At 33.2% G+C, this 20,206-nt stretch overlaps 3 protein-coding genes across 5 annotated transcripts; 1 reads left to right on the forward strand and 2 right to left on the reverse strand.

Moving 5' to 3' along the window:
* The first annotated feature begins 246 nt into the window (after positions 1-246).
* On the forward strand, positions 247-5,559 carry LOC133313145 (UDP-arabinose 4-epimerase 1-like). The gene is made up of 11 exons (XM_061514467.1): positions 247-434; positions 1,480-1,622; positions 1,941-2,065; positions 2,884-3,000; positions 3,079-3,186; positions 3,303-3,394; positions 3,814-3,955; positions 4,073-4,167; positions 4,349-4,478; positions 4,570-4,714; positions 5,187-5,559. Exons 2-11 carry the CDS (start codon positions 1,562-1,564, stop codon positions 5,420-5,422), a joined length of 1,251 nt encoding a protein of 416 aa, XP_061370451.1. The 5' UTR covers positions 247-434; positions 1,480-1,561; the 3' UTR covers positions 5,423-5,559.
* A 1,918-nt stretch (positions 5,560-7,477) lies between these two features.
* Positions 7,478-11,427, reverse strand: LOC133313161 (coatomer subunit epsilon-1-like). The gene is made up of 6 exons (XM_061514494.1): positions 11,168-11,427; positions 10,952-11,103; positions 10,684-10,819; positions 10,426-10,581; positions 9,969-10,048; positions 7,478-7,802 (listed from the first exon to the last, which is right to left on the reverse strand). The coding sequence occupies exons 1-6, from the start codon at positions 11,417-11,419 to the stop codon at positions 7,706-7,708; spliced, it is 873 nt and encodes a 290-aa protein (XP_061370478.1). The 5' UTR covers positions 11,420-11,427; the 3' UTR covers positions 7,478-7,705.
* Positions 11,428-12,814: 1,387 nt separating this feature from the next.
* On the reverse strand, positions 12,815-17,634 carry LOC133313160 (probable ribose-5-phosphate isomerase 4, chloroplastic). 3 transcript variants are annotated; one of them, XM_061514492.1, is made up of 9 exons: positions 17,396-17,634; positions 16,800-16,927; positions 16,520-16,589; positions 16,090-16,194; positions 15,899-15,994; positions 15,762-15,818; positions 13,991-14,108; positions 13,837-13,903; positions 12,818-13,127 (listed from the first exon to the last, which is right to left on the reverse strand). In XM_061514492.1, exons 1-9 carry the CDS (start codon positions 17,579-17,581, stop codon positions 13,055-13,057), a joined length of 900 nt encoding a protein of 299 aa, XP_061370476.1. In that variant the 5' UTR covers positions 17,582-17,634; the 3' UTR covers positions 12,818-13,054. The 3 variants fall into 3 exon arrangements, 2 of the variants coding, with proteins under 2 accessions (XP_061370477.1, XP_061370476.1); XR_009751767.1 differs by having other exon boundaries at positions 13,087-13,127; positions 13,837-13,913; XM_061514493.1 differs by lacking the exon at positions 13,837-13,903 and having other exon boundaries at positions 12,815-13,127.
* Positions 17,635-20,206: the final 2,572 nt, after the last annotated feature.

Genomic DNA, 20,206 nt, shown 5'->3' on the forward strand with positions numbered 1-20,206 from the left:
ATGAAATATCAAATTATTAAATAATAAATTTAGGTGTAAAACAATTTACACAAATAAAACATTACCTAAACTATTATCAATTTTTTAATGAATTCCGATCAAAGGTTACGCATCTTTATTTAAAAAATAAAAAAAAAAGGTTAAAGAAAAAGAAAATCACAAGAAAAAAATAAAAAAGGAAAAGTCGAGGATGTTGTTTGTTCCGTTGTGGTGTGTGTAAGCCTGTAACGCTTTGAGAACATGGACTCTGTGAAGTCTTCGCCTATTAGAACCTTTTCTTCTTCATTCTTCATTCTTCATTCTTCATTCTCATTCTCTCTCAATTTCAACACCACCCCACCCCACAATTCTACTTCACCTGTTCCACCTTCCCTATTTGTTTGTTCTTTCTCTCATTCTCTTTTCAACACATCCTGGGTTCTTAACAGAATCTGGTACTTCCTTTTCCTTTTCAGATTTTCTGTTTTTCTAACACCTTGAAACGGTTAAAGTTCTACTCTTTTTTATCTAATAAGATCTCATACTCTTGTGGGCAAACTGGTCTTTTTCTCTTTCTGTATTTCATTTGCTATTACTTCCAAAACTCTTTGTTCTGACAGTTTTGTTCTTTGATGCTCTCTGCTTGTGCTATATTAAAGGCTTTGAATTCATTATTTTTTTTCTGATAATTTTCTGGGTTGGTCCTTGATCTTCTAGTTGATTATCTTAGTTTTTTTTTTGTAGGCTTGGTCTTTGGTTGATTATTAGTTGGTGATGCTGCAGGAGCAAAAAAAAAATTAAAAAGTGGTGTTTTTTCTGTTGTTAGAATTTGAATTGTTGGTCAGTAATGAAGTATTGTTGTTCTGATGATGCTTTTCTTGTTTTCCTGTTATGTGTTGGGTGTTCAAATTGCTTTGGTCTTCTGGATTTATTGTGTTACAACAGTTGGGTGTTCTGTGAAATTTTCAAGCTGTTTTCTCATAGGTTGTTTTGGATTCCTTGATGTTGTTTTTGGGAACTTGGAAAGGGAATGGAAAGTGGTCCCCTTGGGATTGTTTTTTCCCTTGTGATTTTCTGCGGGACACACTCTGACAGACAATTTATATGCATGTCGTTTACAATGTTGTTAGTTTTTTAAATTTGCAGAGGGTAATTTGTAGCTTTAATATTGGTTTTTCATCTTATATGATTTTATTCTTCTGGGGTTCTCTGGATCTTGTATTTCTGAATACTTTCTCTCTTATCAACTTTGTAATTTTGAATTTATCGGTGAATTGGTGGGGTTCTGTTTTGTTTGCAAAAGTTTTATGGTCTTCAGTTTCTGAACTTTTCGAATCTATTTTTACTTTTCATCTCTTGCTTCTTTTTTCTACCCCTCGTCAATAAAACTTTTGTTTTTGTTTTTTTGTTGTGCTGGTTTTTCATATTGGACTTCTTTGGGGGTTGTCTTCCTTCCAGAGAAAAAAAATAAAATCTTATATGGTCTGGTTTTCTCTGCAGCATATCACTCAAGGTCCTTCCTGGGGAGTGGAGCTTGATGTGATCACTGATATTGGGGAATAAGACCTTATTGATTTTGCAAATGCTAAATTTTGCTAGGTCAAGAAGTCAGCAAAGGGCAACCCGATCTGTGTCATTAGGAGGTAAGAATATGTCTTCCAAATTCAAGAACAAATGGTGGTATGATCAACTCTCTGTTTATTTGGAATGAAGCTTGGGTACTTAAAGCTTCAATAAATTTTAAATAAGAATTGAAAAGCTTTGTCTTTTCTAGCACTTGAGATATAGGATAGGGTGGATGCATGTATATGGCATAAGGTGTTTGTAAGTTCATGAATTGTTAAAGTTCTGTAATTTATTTCATTTTGGTTGGTTGTTTACTTATAATATGTATTTATCATTATAATTGAATTAAACTTTGAAGATATATTTTTTCTTATTTATGTTTTTCTGTCTTTTAGGTATGGATTATGTGGATCCGAAAAGGAAGGGCAATTTTATTGGAAAAGTTTTTCTTGCTGCAGCATTAACGGCATTATGTATTATCATGATCAAGAGATCTCCATCTTTGAATTCTCCTAGTCCGGTAATCCTATATTCCATGATTCCATCAAATACACATATACGATTAACCTGGTCAACCATGTATGTATATATTCATTGTGCATGTTTGTATATCTATAGATTATATTTTCTATTTTATGTGGTGTTTTGATATATATGTACATAAATATAAGAATGAGACTTAGAATTGGTATAGCCATAAATTCTGTTAGACAAGTAAATACAATTATTAGTCCAATTGTTCTTTTTAAGCGGTTGATGGTGAGAGAATTGATTTGTAAAATTTTATTTGATTGTGTAAAATGATAGAAGAGACATTTATTAGGCCATTTATACTTTACAGGTTTACTGCATAATGGTGCCTTTTATATTGACAGAATTTGATTTGAATTCAATGTGATGATTCATCCAATGTATCTAAGTTTCTATCTTTCTACTTGCGTATGGTTACTGTGTATATATTTGAAGACAAAGCTTTATCGATGATTCTAATAGCTGTTCGTTGATAGATTTGTATGTTAAGTTGGCTTTTTATGGCCTTCTACAAATATATAAATTTTGTATAGTTTCTTTGGCTGTTTGATTACTCTAATACTGAAAGATACCTTCTAATGGTAGTTGAATCATTGATAGAGATGATGGGCTATTTTCGCTGCTTATCCAGTTATAGAATGATGGAGCCTGTGTATGTTTAGTTTGGTATTCACTGGTGCTGTCAGATGGGTGAAAATTTTATAATTCTTTTTCTTGATGTTATTTGTATATGTAAATGCACAGCTGTTTTTTACCCTTTTATTCAATGTGCTGATTCTGTGTTTTTTCTTTTGGGGCTCTTTTCAGTTTTCCGTCTATGAACCAGGGATCACTCATGTTTTAGTGACAGGAGGTGCAGGCTATATCGGCTCACATGCTACCCTACGACTTCTAAAGGAATCTTATCATCGTGTCACCATAGTGGTATGTCTCTTCATAATATTGAAAGAAAACTTCTTTGATAAGTCAAATGTACTCACCATCAAATTTTCTTCCTGGTAGGATAATCTGTCAAGAGGAAATTTAGGTGCCGTCAGGGTTCTTCAAGGCTTATATCCAGAACCTGGAAGGCTTCAATTTATATATGCTGACTTGGGAGATGCAAAATCCGTATCCTTATATTATTTCTCTGTTACAACAAATGATTTGGTGCTGGGTTTTAACTTTGATTGAAGCATAATGTTAGAGAATGCCCAAGGAAAATTGTCTACTTGACTGGTTATTAGGTTAATAAAATATTTTCAGAGAATAAATTTGATGCTGTGATCCACTTTGCTGCTGTTGCATATGTGGGAGAAAGCACGCTTGACCCTCTCAAGTAAGTACTTGTAGCTTCTATTTAGGGATGTTAATTCGAGTTCAATAAGTTGTGGAAACTGGAAAGTAGAACTTTTGTCAGTTTCTAATTTTCTTCATCTTCCCAAGTAGTATGAACAAAAGATTGGGTTTTTAGATACAACTTGACCACCTTAATTTTATATGAACTCTATTATAAGGTTTGTCTAGTTTGGTATTGGTTTTAGTATAGATAAAGTCATGCTCTAGGATCCACAGATTATAATGCAAGAGTATTTTCAAACACATGCATAACAACATCTGAATCCTATGTCGTTGATGTTGATGTATGTGTTTCTACTGTGAGATATTAACATTGGATTTAGATGAGATGGTTCGGTGATAAAATTCATCTATTTCAGTTCTATTGCATTTCTTATTTATTTTTAACTTGTTTTTCAGGTATTATCACAATATTACATCAAATACCTTGTTGGTATTGGAGTCTATGGCTAAATATGGTGTGAAGACATTAATATATTCTAGTACATGTGCAACATATGGGGAACCTGAAAAGATGCCCATTACAGAAGAAACAGAACAGGTGGGAAATATAAGAGTGGTTTGAGTTATGGAGTTTGGTCAAGAACTCTGTTTTTCTTTTGCAATGGCTTGAATGCACGTTGGAATGTAGTGTTAAATTCATGTTCTTCAATTTCAGAAACCAATTAATCCATATGGAAAAGCTAAGAAGATGGCAGAAGATATCATCCTCGATTTTTCTAAAAATTCTAATATGGCAGTAATGATTCTGAGGTTTGTATTTTAAATTTACATTTCTGATTTTTCCCTTTGTTTTTTAAACAGCTTATTCAGGTCTTATTCAGTGTGCTCTTTGTTTCTTAAGTTATTAATGGTTCTTAACCTTGCAAGAGGTGTCCCATATTGTGATTTTCCTTTTGTATTTATTGATAACTTTTCTTGGGGAACCATCCAGATACTTCAATGTAATTGGATCAGACCCTGATGGCAGATTAGGTGAGGCTCCAAGACCTGAACTTCGAGAGCATGGTCGAATTTCAGGTGCATGCTTTGATGCAGCACGTGGTATTACATCTGGCTTAAAGGTATACTAATATGTTATTTCTACTTTGCTAATATGCCATAATGTTAAATGAACGTGTACTCATGCTCATTGTAAATTTTGCCACCATGCAGGTTAGAGGAACAGACTATAAGACACCTGATGGAACATGCATACGAGATTATATTGATGTTACTGACCTGGTTGATGCTCACGTGAAAGCTCTTGGAAAGGCACAACCTGGTAGAGTTGGGATCTACAATGTAGGAACTGGAAAGGGTAAGGTTTTTACACTTAGAATATCAAGAATAGTGCTTTAATCTTAATTGTGTCAAAAGTTCTTGTTAAAGAAATATAATAAAAAATCATTACCGCGGCCTTCACCTAAATGTTTTAAGTTTTTTGGTTGAAATGGTTTTTATATGGGATCAGAGTTTATAACTAAGTGATCACGAGTTCGATCATCACTATCTCTATTCTATTAATAAATAATTAAATATTGTGAAATTTCTTAACATAAGTAGGTGAACCTTTGTATCATCCATCCTTAAAGCCTAATAAGCTCTTATTTGAGGAGGCGTGTTAAAGAACTATAATATAAAATCAATAATGTAACTTTCACTTAAAAGCTTAAGGAGATGGCCATACCTGTTACAATTATAACACTGCAAGTGAGATTTATCACCTCTTTGTTGAAATCTTAAGCTTTTGGGTTGAAATGATTCTTTACAGTTTTTGGGTTGTTTATCAGGTAGATCAGTGAAGGAATTTGTGGATGCTTGTAAGAAGGCTACAGGGGTTGACATCAAAGTAGATTTTCTTCCTCGTAGGCCTGGTGATTATGCTGAGGTGTATAGTGACCCTACTAAGATAAAAAATGAACTGAATTGGACTGCACATTACACTGACCTTGAAAAGAGTTTACAAATTGCATGGAAATGGCAGAAATCTCGTCGTGATGGTTATGGGATTTCATCTACAATGTGAAGTTTCTAAGGGTCCCCTACTATTGCTTTCATACATGGGCTGAAGAATTTTTTGGTTCTTAGGGAGTTGGTAGTTCATTCGTTATACTTACATGTATTCAACATATAATGATTCAATAATATAATGCCCACTATATCTTTTCATTGAGATTACTAATTATTACTTTTTATCATCTCTTGTATTTTTAAGGCTAAATTATAGTTGTGATCCTTATAAATAGACTCATTACTTAACAGTACCTTGTTAACAGCCAAAACTAAAGGTGGTCACTTTAAAAGTTTAAATTAATAAGAGACAAGAAATTAAACACAAATTAAAGAGAAACAGATATAAAAAATGACCATAAAAATATATTTAAGTCTTTTGTTAATATGAATATTGGAAAGTACAAATCACTGAAACCTACTGCTCTACATTGAACTTTCAAAATTCTGAATAAATTTTCAAAAAGTGTAAGTATTAAATAATTAATGCTTGCCTTTAGAAACAATTTTTTGGTATAGAAGTACATAAAAAAATTTCTCACTTGGATTAATATACATAAGTAAAAAGCTAAAAAAAAAAAAAAAACGAAACAAAAAACTGAAAGCCATGCTTGTGTAATTTTACAACCTATAACAGTTTGTACCTAAACGACTGAAGCTGAAACGAAATTATGTGTCTTTTTTATATGTCTCCTTTTGGTGGAACAACTTGAACCCGCGAATTAATTTCACCAACAATATTCTTATTGAGTAATTTTATTTCTTTCAGTTGAACAGAGGTTCAGTCAAAATCTTCATTTGTCCCGATATTATTCTGAAATTTTGTTCTCCCATTTATCATTTTCTATATATTTTAAAGGGTTCACTTTTTTTATAGATAACTTATCTATATTGAGTTCAAAACAAGTCGTTTTGAGGCGAAAATTAAGGTATTTTTATAATTATAATTTATTTCAGGGTTATAATAGTCTTTTTTATTATAATTTTTTAACCTAAAATAACGTCGTTTTGGGAGCGAATGTAAATAACTTATCTATATTCACTGTAAAAATATTAAAGCTATTTTAAAACACTGTTCTCTCTTTCTTTCTTTTTGTGTAAGTTCTTATGATTTGGTAGTTAGTAAATAATAGTAATTTACTAAATAGTAAGTAAAATAAAAATATTTTTAAAGTTTAAATGAAAAATCGAGTGAGTTACTCGAAAGAAGAATTGGAAGAATACCAAAGGAGTTAAACTTACTCTAACATTATTACCAAAAAATAAAAAATAAAATACACATCCTTTTTAGTAATTTTATTCATAAAAATAATTTTTTTTATTTTAATGTGTAATTTTTTTTTTACTTTTAGTAATTTATTCATAAGAGTACTATTTATTTTAATATTTAAATAATTTTTATACTTAAAAATACTTTTCAAATAATATAAATGTGTTTACAGTCATTCTCTTCTCTGATAATTTCTTTTATGTATGCTAAAACTATAATATTTTTTTTTTATTTTCTTATTTTTACTTTTGACTATCAATTCATTTGTTGAAATAAAAAATTATCAAACTCAATTTTTAACTCCCTTAGTTTCCCAAATTCAAAAGATATTTTAAATAATTCAAGCTTGATACTGTTTTTTTGAAAATTTACTGATTAACTTAAATTCTTATCAAGCACATTACATCCAAACACAAAATAATATTTTTGAAATAAATACTAAAAAAATACATAAAAATACTTTTCAGTTGAAGAATACAAGTACAAATATGAGAAATGTAAAGACTTCGGATAAGATAAATACAATTTTTCCTATCTACCCATTGCTATCGAATACAATTAGCAAGAACTAACGCCATGGACAAATATTGAAGTTGCACGTAATGGCTCATTTTACTGGTGAATACACATTGAAATTACTAATTGTTACTTCCTAAATTTTAATTGTTACTTTTTTTTTATTATTGAAAATTACAGGTCGTAGTTCAAAATCTGATGAGCCCATTTTCTTTGGTGAGAGTTCCACACAGTCATAATTTTGCTTTACGTAATACCTCCCATGTATTTCTTGTTTTTCCTGTAAAATATATGATGTAAATGAACTTGATTTAAAATTAATATCAGCTGTAGCTTTTGCAACATGAAGACTCAAGTAAACCAAACATTCTTATAAAATTTGAATCCTATGACACATTAATCAACTGATTGTGTTCTAAGTCACACACCCAATACAATAGCCACGATAAGGTATAAAAATTGCATGGGAAGACCTCACACCATCCAACTCCTAAAAGAAATTGAATCATCAAATCAAGAAGAAAATGATTGTAGTGCTCTATCAAAGCTTTCTTCGGCTGCTGACACCCGTTTGACCAGTACATGGTCTGGGTGAGAAAGTTTCAGTTGGCTGCAAAACAATAAAAAATCATTCATTAGTGGAAAATCCTCTCATAATACAAGCAAAAAATTTATTTCTCCGTTGCATGAAATAAACCAATAAATATTTCTAGAAATGCAAAATATATGGGGGAAAAAATGTTGATACAATCAAAATTCGGCCAGTTTGTAATTACTACCTTCAGACTTACAATACAAGCAAATTGTAAAATGTTTGCATGGAAAATAACTTTGTACGTGGCCAGGCAGACTGTATATAAAGAGGTGTAACATTGCATTATATTGACACAAGGAATACAAAACAAGATCATCAGAACACAGGAACAAGTTAGAAAAGGAAAAGTTCAATTCTGGAAGTATACTGGGACATTCAACCAATAAAAGACAGAAGCAGAGCTTTACATTTCCCAAGTCATTCAGTAAAATTAGATACGTGATTGGCTGTCAAACATAAAGAATGCATGCACTTAATAGATTGTGTTGATGCAATCTATATACAAACGAAATTACAGAGTAAAAGAAAAATATAAGTATGTTCATTCCTCTAAGCATAAAGCCTATAGAATTTAGACTAGGGGTGTTCAAAATAGCTTCTTCCCAGCATGGTCTAGTTTCAATGTCTTGAACAATAATTAAACCATTCAAACTGAACCAAAGCTTATATACATATATTTCCAACATAATATATTATATATTCACATTTTCTTTACGGGAGAGGTTATACTTACTATTTCTTTTTCTTACTACCTTTTACTACTAAATCTTAACCGTTGATTTTCGTCAATCTAACGGTTATAATTTATTAAAAATTAATAACTAATTAATAAGTAAAACCCAATAAATTACAACCGTTAGATTGACGAAAATCAACGGTTAAGATTTAGTAGTAACAAGTAGTAAGAAAAAGAGGTAGTAACTATATCCTCCCCTTTCTTTATAATACATATACATGATATTAGAGTTTTGGACTTGTCATTTTACCATTTTACTATTGAAATTCGACTATGGTATTTGAATCTGTTATTACTTAATTTACTACAGCTATGAGGCAACGTTTGAGTTTGAGACTAAGTTGTGTACTCTTATTCATATAATTAATGTTATTTTACTTTACAAATTGCTATTACTATTGAATGATATGTTAAAAATGTAACAAGTTCAGTATTGATACAATTTCATTAAGATTTGACACACCAATCAACAATGGTTGGGAAACAAGCCAAACTGAGAACATGGTGAGATTTGGTTTCTAATATAACTGATCAGTGAAATATTTTTGGCTCAATATAAGTCTCATACTAAACTGGAATACTGGATACAGAGCCCCACCTACTTAGGACCTCTTACTTCCGGGACTCAACTCCTCAATAGGGCATGTAACCAGACCATAGTAGTCTAAACTCAAAAGATTCCAATGATCTGAATTTATATAAATTCTAGCACTATATCCCACAGCTTTTAATGTTAGAGTCTATAAAGAACCATTTCAACCTAAAAGCTTAAGTTGTTGGGTGAGGCTATATTAATGGTTTTATATATCTCTAACACGCCCCCTTACACGAAAGCCCATTGGACTCGAAGGATGGACAATGCATCAGGCTCAGCTAATCTGTGCTAAGAAACTCCACAAGATATAATTAATTATTAGTAAATAGGGGCGGTGAGGATCGAACTCGTGACACCAAGGTTCTGATACCATATAAAGAACTATTTCAACCCAAAAGCTTAAGTTGTTGGGTGAGGCTATATTAATGGTTTTATATATCTCTAACAGAGTCTGAAGGCATACTTTAAAGAATTTTAAAAGTAATTGCTGGAATCGTGATGATCTTGAAACTCATATTAATTAGTTAAATCCGTTAACAATTGCTCTTGTATAACACTAAGAACTATAAATGGCTCTTAACCAAATGATGTAAGGACACTAGTTAGGAAGACATATTCCATCTACAAATATTTCTTGCACGCCCCAACTCAAAAAAAGTAAAATACTTTTTTAAGAAACAAAGATTTAGCCAGCCTATGTATGACATTACAGATATTTCAAATTTACATACAATGAAAAATATCACAGGTGAGGGGGGAAATGAAGTCGTTCACCAAACGATTTAATTGGTTATTCAGAGTGAGAGAGAGAGAGAGGGAAACAAACAATAAAGATTTCCTGACAGTTTACCTGAATGACTTAGAAGATGGTTTGCCAAGGTGAAGACAGCATACAACTAGATTGGCTAGAGTTTCCGGATCCCTGGCATCCTGTATAAATCACAAAAGTTTCTTCACAACTTGCATTTTTTTTTTCAAATGTCCAATCAAATGCTACTTCAGTATAGCTCAAAGATTTGGAACCAGCTACACAACAAAGTTAATGGTGGGGAAATTCAATATGAGAAGAATTTTAAAAATTCTTAAGAAAAATATTGAACCATTGAAAAGTTGGTAATTGGGAAGATGATTGATATTATTTTGAACTCAATCAAATTACTTCCAACTTACAAGCTTTGCTATTAATGGGAAAACACGATGGTATGAATATCAATTGTTTTGTCAAATCTATTGAAGTGAATACAGAAATAGAAGCAATGAAAAAGAATTAACAGCACTTGAAGGAGGATTGATAATTTAAAACATGCCTTGTTAAGCGCTTCGACCAAAAGAGTCTCAGCTTCATCGAAGTTGCCCATGTGCATGCAGCAAACAGCCTTCCCATTCAAGAGCAAACTGGTCGACTGATATCTCTCAGACAAATCTTGGAAGATCAGATGCGCCTCCTGGATCTTCGACCCACCCTGATCCAATCACCAACAACACACATCAAATTAAATAAAAATAAATAAATATACAATTTTGTTTTAATTTTATTATTTTGATTTAATTTTGTTAATTTATACCACAGCCAAATCTAGCCATGCATTGGCGAGTTGTGTGAGGGTGTGATCCTCATCAATCTGCTGCATGATCCTGAGCTGTCTCTCAGCATAATCCGACCTATGCATCTTAATAAAGATTTGCACATTCAACGCGTGCCTGAAAACAAACACGCACTAATAGAATCGAATCGCTTTCTCTCAAAATAAACAAAAACAATGAGCGATTGAGAATAATTGAAAAATAAAATAATAATAATAATAATATAGCTATAGCATAGGAATTAATTACAATTCCATGGTTCCTCCAGCATTGGTGTACTTGAGTGCCTCGTTGAAGTCTTGTTCGTGCAAGAAGACGATCCCGGCGATCAACCTCAAGGCAGTGTTGTTCCCGATGGCAGGATCTTCCAGCAACTCCTTGAGGCTCGAGATCGCAGATTCCTACGAGAAATGAATGAAATGAGATGATGAGATGAGAAATTGAAGAGAAATTGAGTGAACAAACCTTGTTATCGGGGGAGGAGAAGTAGAGGGCGAGGAGCTTGACGGCCTGGAGAGGAGTGGGAGCATCGGCGTGGATCTCGGTGATAACGAACTGCAACTGGCCGAGGGCGATGTAGCAACGGTGGACGAGAGTATCTCGCTCGACGGCGTCGTCTTCAGAGAGGTTGTTAACGTCGCTGCTGTTGATTGCAGCTTGGTATGCACCAAGGTAGAAGTTGTTGCGGAGGTTGAACAAGTGGTCCGGTGTAGCCATTGATTCGATTCAGATCTCAACAAACAACTCTCTGTAGATGCAAAATTGCAGAGAGAGCTTTTTTTGGTTTCGTTCGTTAAACAGAGAAACTTATGCTTATCATTGGGCTTGGGCTCGGCAATCATACAAGATTGCAATGTTGGGCTGTGTTCTCTTTTATTTTACTTTATTTATTTATTTATTCCTTTTAATTAGTTTCTCCAAAAAAAATTTGTTGTGCATTTCTTACGGTTACCTCTGAAAATAAATATTAGAGATTATAGTTGATGAAAAAATAATTTAAAATATACTTTTATCCTTATGTTTAACATTTATTTTTATCAGTCCAATAGTTATTGCACTGGATTACACACGGTTGAGTCTAATCCATTGGGTATCTGGGTCTTTGTTGGGACTAGTGTTGCAAGATGGAACTCCTGTGAGATGTATGTTTGAGCTCTTGGTATTGATTGGAGAAATTGGGAGAGGTACATGCAAAGCACTCCGACGCAAGTCAATAAATATCTAATGTAAACAAGTCTGAATGGAAAGATGGTCATACCTAGGCTCAGTGCCTCAGTTGAGCGTCTTGGTTATGTTTCCTTAATGTGGCTATGTTCATTCTTATTGATGGATAAGAGTGGCCTCTGCGGGAAATCAAGTGTGCGGGGTGCTAATGTCAGGCTATACCATGTAGGTGTAGTTATAAACATGTGTTTGTTTTCTAGCCATCCGCTATTAAGATAGTAGTAGAGTTTTTAATAGCTAATGTCACATGGCTGCAATTAATTAAGCAATTGATGTCATGTGTCAGAATGTTTGCAAGATTACCAAGTGGTCGCGTTTCTTTCTTTTGGAAACAAAAATCATTGGGTCATTCGAGCCTTTCGTTGGTTGGGCCTATAATCTCGCATGAGATAGATCCAAATCAATTTTCAATCTTATTCTCGAAAATAAATAGCTTTCAATTTAACCCTCATATATAATTATTTTCAATTTGAATCAGTATTTATTAAGTAACCAGCTTTGCCTTTTCTCTACTGAAAGAAAATACCCTCCGTAGTCTTAAAATTTCCTTGGACACTCTATGTTTCCAAATTCTATGGTTGAAAATTCCATAAAGCAAGGAATTATTACCTATCGTTCCTTTTGTTTTGTTTCCTTAAGTGATACTCAGAATGGACAAAGAAAAAAATAACTTAAATCAAGTTTTTAAGTTCAACTGGTAGAAATACTCTTGCTATCACACATTACAGCGATGTTTTATGGCATTAGTTACACAAAAACTACGATATAACTTAAGGCAACAGGAGGCGTGATGGCACAAAAACTAAGTAAGACAAACCTTAAATATAGTTTTTGTGTGTATTCTCAGCATGCCTACTATATGGGAATTGAGAATACACACAAATACACACAAAAACTAATTAAACTTCACTCACCAACATAAATAGACATACATACATACATACACACTAATATCACGAGACACAATAAAACCCTAAGCTTGCTTTGATAGTTGATACTGTCACAAATACCCATTTCTTTAATCTTAATCTTTACAAAGAGAAGAAAAATGGAGAAAAAAATATGAGGGGGGAAAATGGACAACCGCTTTTACATTCAGATGCAAAGAAAAGCTACAAGAACTGAAGCCTAACCCACTATATCTGCTGTCAATTTGTCCAAAATGTTTAGCCCATTCTGAGAAGCAATTACCACTGTGCATCTGCATTACACAATAACACAAGTAAATCAGTTGATTTTGTCAAACAAACCACTTTCCTCTGCTTCTTTCATTGCTGGGAAGATTATTAATAGAATCAATGCAAAAACTCTTAAAACCATGTAACTTAGAAAAACAGACGTTTAAAGTGATTAAGATGTTGTTATACATTCTAGCATTTTACTCCCTGAACTAAATAAATAGCAGCACTTAAAGCACAAGCTACAACTCTAAAATAAAAGATTTTTTAAAGTTTATACCCTTGGCATCTCTTTTAACCAGTTGGAGGAAATAACAAACAGAAAAAAAGAGAGAGGATAAAATGAAAATATAGCTAAGCACTTAAACTCGGAACAAATTTGAAGCAAATGTCAAGCACTTCTTTTCCATTGAATTCTTGATAAATGAATTTGGGAGAGTGAATCATTTGTTGTTTTATGTGTTGTATACCTTCTATCTAGAGTTTCTTAACTGATTTTGAGGAACATAGTAAGATAGGGTATTAGATAAAGAATTGTAGAAGAGAAATATTGCCTGAATCCTAAACCACGTTAGATTTAAGAGAAAATCATTCTACCAATCATTTCAAGAACAACAGAGACTCAAAGCTCTATCAGATCTTTTGATATAGTGTCCATTTTATATAGTTCAATCTGTGGGACTGTCAACCACTTATTTAAAAAGAGTATAAAGGTTAAGAGAGAAAACTAACGGGATTTTAGATATGACACCGTGGTCCACAACACCATCGACTTTATCAAGGCTTTTTGCTACTTCAGCTGTGTAATGCTATAAGTCAATGGAATGGACCGGCATAAATACTGAGACTTAGCACTTGAAACAGGCACCACAATTGTGGAACTTACCAAGGCTTGCAATTGGAGATGTAAAGATAACATCAAGAACATTATGTCCTTCTCCAGTGACTAGTGGGAAGTCACCTCCAAGTGGACCCGCTTGCCCAATGGATGGTCTTCTCCAGACCTTCATTTACAAAGAGAAACAATAAATATAATCACAATATGCAGGTTTCTTAATAAAATAATTAAGAGATTGAAGAGAAATTTAAGGAGGAGCATAAGAAAACCTCCTAGATCAACTAAAAAAAAATACAGAAAAAAAAAAAACGAGTACATTGGTCCGAAGGAGCTCTCCAATCTCTCTATAATTCCACAAATAAACCACCCAAAATAAACTGTGCGTTAGCATCCTGACAGTAGCCAAGAAAACAACTCTATCCCTTAAATGATGGGAAGGAAGAAACTTCTGACCAAAAGCTCTTCCATTACATTCCACTTTTAGTAGTTCAGCAACCTTGCTTTGTTATTGGTTCACCTTTCTGGATAAAAGGATATGGTTTTCATGTCCTTCTGGTTCTTACTTTTGTACATCTTTTTTTCCAGTTTCTGATTCGAAATCCTGCTGTTCAAAACTTTTCAATATCTAAGTCCTTCTGAGAGGTTAATTTTCTCGCTATGGTGAAGAATTTTGTTGGGACTATGATACTTTCTAGAATTATTAAAGTGACCTGTTAAGAATTGTAGGCCTGACAAGACTATTCCTCTTGATGTCTGTATCGTAATGAAATTTTTTTGACTGCGAACTAAATATTATGTTTTCTTGCATGGGAAGTATTTACTGACAATGTGAACCGAAGAGGAAGGTCCCAATAACTCTGCATCATTTTATTAACTTCTTTGATCCTCCAGAAAGCAGGGTAACGAATCTTACTTTACTTTTGATCCACCGTTTATGTAAAACTTTATTTCATTATCGTCCTATTATGTGTTGTCTCATTAACAGAAGAGTATGTATGATCTCTCAGGTAACTAGTTGTTATCATAATCAACTCTTTTGATGTGGCAACAAATAATAGATTGGATGATAGTGTAAAAAAGTTTTACGCTGATAGTGGATCATAACTAAGTTGGATAAATGGTCATACAAGATAAGATCGATCAGGAATGAAAGTTTTAGAGAGGAAGTTGGAGTAGCATCTATTGAAAAGTAGATGGTAGAATCATGCCTGATATTGTTAGGACATGTGAGAAAAAGACCAATATAAGTCCCAGTTAGAAGAATTGATCAAATGGAGGATAGTCCAAAAATTAGAGGTAGAGATGGAATAAGAAAGACTCTAAGTGAAACCATTAAAAAGGATCTAGAATTAAATGGCCAGACTCTAAGTGAAACCATTAAAAAGGATCTAGAATTAAATGGCCTTTCCAAAGATTGGGTTATGGAAAGAACAAAATGACATCATTTGTTTCATGTGGTTGACCACACCTAATGGGAAAAGGCTTTGGTGGTTGTTGTTGTTGTGGATCATAACTAAATCCTAAATCTTTATAAAGAGTAACCTATACCAAGGTAGTCAAAATCGAGATCTTACCTAAGATCGAAAGGGGGTGGCAAGATCTTAAATCGTGGGATCGACACGAAAAAGTTGGAGATCTTTAAAAACAATGCCAAGTCAGAAAAACCAAGTCAAAATACCTTGATTTTTGAAACAAATTTGAAGATCTTTATGGCATTGTCACTTTTTAAGTTGGTAAAGAAACCAATCAGATCTAACATTTTTTATTATTATTATGAACATGAGGAAAAACTCAGAAAAAGAGTTAATGTCAGGTGAACCTCGGCATCACCCAGAAACATATCATCAATCTCTTCAGCAGCTGCCATCCAATTGAGCTACAAGGAAAAATTTGAGTATTAAAGACAAAAATACACAAAAAAGAGTCAATAAGCTAATAATTTGCATAGCTGCTTACAGACTGAACTAAAACTGGAATAGAACCTTCCAGACCACCTTTGTACTGGTTTTCTTCGATAACGAACACAAGTTTATTGGCAGCATTTAGTATGGACTGCAAACAAAAGAAAAAGGGGGGAAAATCAATTATTAAAACATGAAAATTGATCTTCAGAAATAAACACAGAAGAAAATGGTGTAACAACTCACCTTCTCCTGGACTATGGATTCCTCACTTTGCAATTTTCGGCGCCCAATAATAGCAACAAGTGTTCCTTCTTCTATAACATCGGCATCATCAAATGCAAAATCAATCTACAACAGAGCAATTGCCAATGAATCTACACTGGGATTTCAGTTCTACAAAGTCAAAGAGGCACCTAAATTTTACACATCAAGATAGTCTGGTATTATTATTTTTTTTTTACCTTATTTACTTTAATTTAATTGTATCAAAAGTTTTCTCAAATTTAAGCATTATGTGAGAGACTCTTTTTTCTTTTTGGAAAATTTTCAGCAGGGATTGCATACAAGGCTTCCTGTACTTCTAAAATTTCTGGCAAGCATCCAGGAGCCCTCCAAAACAAGAAACACTCAACATTAAAGGAAAATGGAGAGGATGATTATTTTTTGTGCACACTTGAGAACTGTCTTGGTAGGTATCCAATGGAATCCCAGCTTTTGCTGCCTCACTTGCACTTGCAACAGACCTGCATAATTGGTGGAATATACATCTTGACATTCAAATTGGGAGTAATATGACTTTACAGAACAGCAGTCATCCATGCTTGCATTCAGAAAACAAAAAGTTTAACTTCAAATAAATAGCATTATTTAAAAAAATTTAAAAGACAAAAACAAATAACATGGTACTTTAACTGAAAGGAAGAGAAGAAGAAATGTAAGGAGGAAGAGCTCACATAGGAATCCCAACTATATCCTTCAAATTACCAATACGAAGCTGGCGACCCAAATGCTGAATGGCCATACCAGAAGCATGACCAGACCCTAACCCTACAACCATGCCACTTTTCACGTATGTATCCACCTACCAAACAAAAACACGTATCTACAAAAATTCATTCATCTCTCAATAAAATGGACATTACCAAGCATCAAGAAAGGGGTATTTGAAACGTAACAAAGACACGCTTTTGACAAATACATACACTGTTAGCAAAAAGATAAAAACTCTTAAAATAAGCATAATAGCTGTTGAATTGGAGTGAACATTTTTCCTTACATGCATGGAAAAATCAAAAGAAGGAAAATTTGAAAGTTGCAGTGTCAAGACACAAGGAATCACTATTTCGTCAACTAATTTACATTAAAAAACAAAAAGGGGTGTTGGAAACATTACAAAAACACGATTTTGACAAATATTGCAAAAACCTACTAAAACAAGCATTGTAGCTGTTGAATTGGCATGAAAAACCAGATAATGATCACACTCACAAAAATGCACAAAAGGAACAAAATTTGAAAGTTAAAGAGAATGGGAATCATCAATTCATACAGTGTATTGCGCTGCTCGGAGGAGAGCAGAACTGTCATCGAGACAGGAACGAGTCACCATCCTCAGAAAATTGGGCTTGTTTCTTCTTCTACTTCTACTTCTTCTGCTGCTGCTGCTCAATAGAGCAATGGGTGAATGCAGAAGAAGCCTTGTGGAAAACGAAGAAGATGAAGTTACTGAAGCCATTCTTGTTCAATTCTCACCCTCTGCAATTTCAATTTCATCAAACTTTTTGGATAAGGGACTCTGGACAGCAACCCAATTTCATAAATGATTTTTTTTTTAAAGGTTATCAATTTTCAGAGCTTTGTAATTAAAAGGAAAAAAAAAGTTTATTCATTATAATATGTCATATATTTTAATGAAATTCAAGTTTTTTAATAATTATAAAAGTGACGAGTGTTATCACATTTTTTTAACTAGTTAAATCAGAGAAATATTACCACCTATTGATATAATAAAAATTAAATAATAACCTCAAAGGATGGATCACATATATGATTTCCCTTATTTATGGTACCATGTCAACAATTATATTTCAAAAGTAAATTATATTTTGTTCACTTATGAAATCAGAAAATAATACTTCCTATAGATGTATAATCATAAAAATTAAATAATAACCTCAAAGGTTTTGTCACAATCTCTTATTTATGGTTCCTTGTCAACTATTTGACATGAGGCAAATTTCTTATTCCACAACCGCACACTTCCAACTGAACTAAGATTATAACTTTTCTTGAAAGTGGTTGTGAACATTATTCAGAGCATGGGAACATGCACATTAAAAAGTTGGCAGTGTTTGACAAAACACTCCTTCTTTCCTTGGTTGCATGTCCTTCACGAACATGACTTGTTCACCATGATGCCTAAGCAGCATATGCATGCATAGCAGAATTCCTGATTCTAAGCTTATTTGTGGCTCATTCTTTATATCAATTATTATTTATAAAGTAAATAGTTGCAAAACTGACACAACTTACTTGTCAAAGTGAGATCAACCAATGGCTTTCCATAGTGAATCTTTTGTTCTTCTTTTCACATTGCTTTTTCTCTTTAACTTCACTTTTGCTTCCAACACTGCCAGTGATTCCCACAAGGGAATCAACGGAATTTGCGGACACACTCAAAATCCAGACTTTTGTGTAACCTCTATTGAAGGTTTTTTAGGAGACAGAAAAGCAGATATGAATAAACTTGGCATCATCTCAATACTTTTGGCCACAGCACAAGCTAGATTTAACAAGTATGTTGTAGAACAGCTTGTCCAAACTAATCTTGATCCCACAGCAAAGACTCACCTTCAGAAATGTCAGATGGATTGTGATGCTATTCTTCCCAAGTTAAGGAGTGCATATCGTTTATCAGACAAGAAGGATTATAAGGGTATGGTTGACTTGGTGAATGATGCTACCACAATGACAAATGCATGCACAATGGAGTGTGTGCAACTAGAGAATTCATTTTCCAATTTGAAAGAGTATAACCAAAAAATGGTGTGGCTCAATGACATTGCTCATGTCGTACTTGGCATGCTTGATTATTGATTGAAAAGAGACTGCTTAAAATTCTAAGGAGTGCAGTTCAGCCAGTGTAAATTTCATCCAACACTTGTATAACTGGTAATATCTCTATGTAATCATCTAAGATGCTTTAGTGTTTATAAATGAAAGAATGCATTGCTCTCTCTCTCTCTCTCTCTCTGTTTCACCATCATATGAGACGAGGGGAAATCAATTGGAGAAATTCTGATATGCTCTTCAGAATTTTGTCTCGTGCTTGATCAACTATGGCCTATAATCACAGCCCCTTTTTTTTTTCTTGAACCGGGCGACAACCAGTGAAAGGGGATTAAATATATAAAAAGTAAAATCCATTTTTTTAGAGGTAAGAACATCTCTGATCTTCCTAAAGCTTACAAGATCAGCATTAATATGTGAATTCACTATCAAGAAAAGTGCTAAAGTACTCGGGTAAAACCAGATTATAGCCTGGAGAACCCGTAGAGGCAGCCAGCCCAAGCAGTTATATATTCAAACTCATAATAATCTAACTATTTTCCTTGCATAAGGTATAGAATACGTGTTTAGTTAAAATACTTTGATACGGGAAATATCCTATAAGTTTTTCCCTGTAAGACTGAAACTCTTTGTAGATGAATTTCTTTTTAATCAGCTCTTGTAGAAAATTGGAAATGAATTGGCCATATATAAGTTCTATATGATTTTTGGTTAAATTTTTAGAGAAGCTTAACCCCATTTAATGTTCCATTGTGTAGAACTGTTCTATATATATAATAATTTAGTTCACTTTAATCAGCATTCGCAGCTTACTACTTGAAAACCATCCAAGGTATTTCGTTAGTAAACTAATATGCATAGCATAAAGGGAATGTTTGCTAATTGCATTTGTTGCCACCTTGGTGGTTTGAGGAACAAACTTTAAGAAACCTGATGGGAAGATGTAAATGACCTGGTTAATGATCACGCAAAAGCTCTTGAAAAGGTAGAACGTGGTGAAGTTGAGATCTACAATGTTGCTACTGTAAAGGGTAGGTTTTATTCTTTGAATATGAAGAATAGCGCTTTAAATTGATAACTACTCTCAGAGAAATTGGGGTGTGGTAGTGAAAGAAAAAAATCTTAAATAACAGCACTGTACCCATTTACTGTGAGGTCTTATTCAAACCCATAAATGGCAAACAAAATGTAAAGGGAACACAACTTAGCAAGCTTGTTGCATAGGTTGGTACATAATTCTTCTATTTATTCATAAAGCTGCTGCAAACAAAAGTTATATATCAGTATAGAA

Source organism: Gastrolobium bilobum, unplaced genomic scaffold, assembly GCF_033153095.1.
Source record: "Gastrolobium bilobum isolate Gb01-03AN ecotype WA unplaced genomic scaffold, APGP_CSIRO_Gbil_v1 utg9841, whole genome shotgun sequence".
NCBI lineage: Eukaryota > Viridiplantae > Streptophyta > Magnoliopsida > Fabales > Fabaceae > Gastrolobium > Gastrolobium bilobum.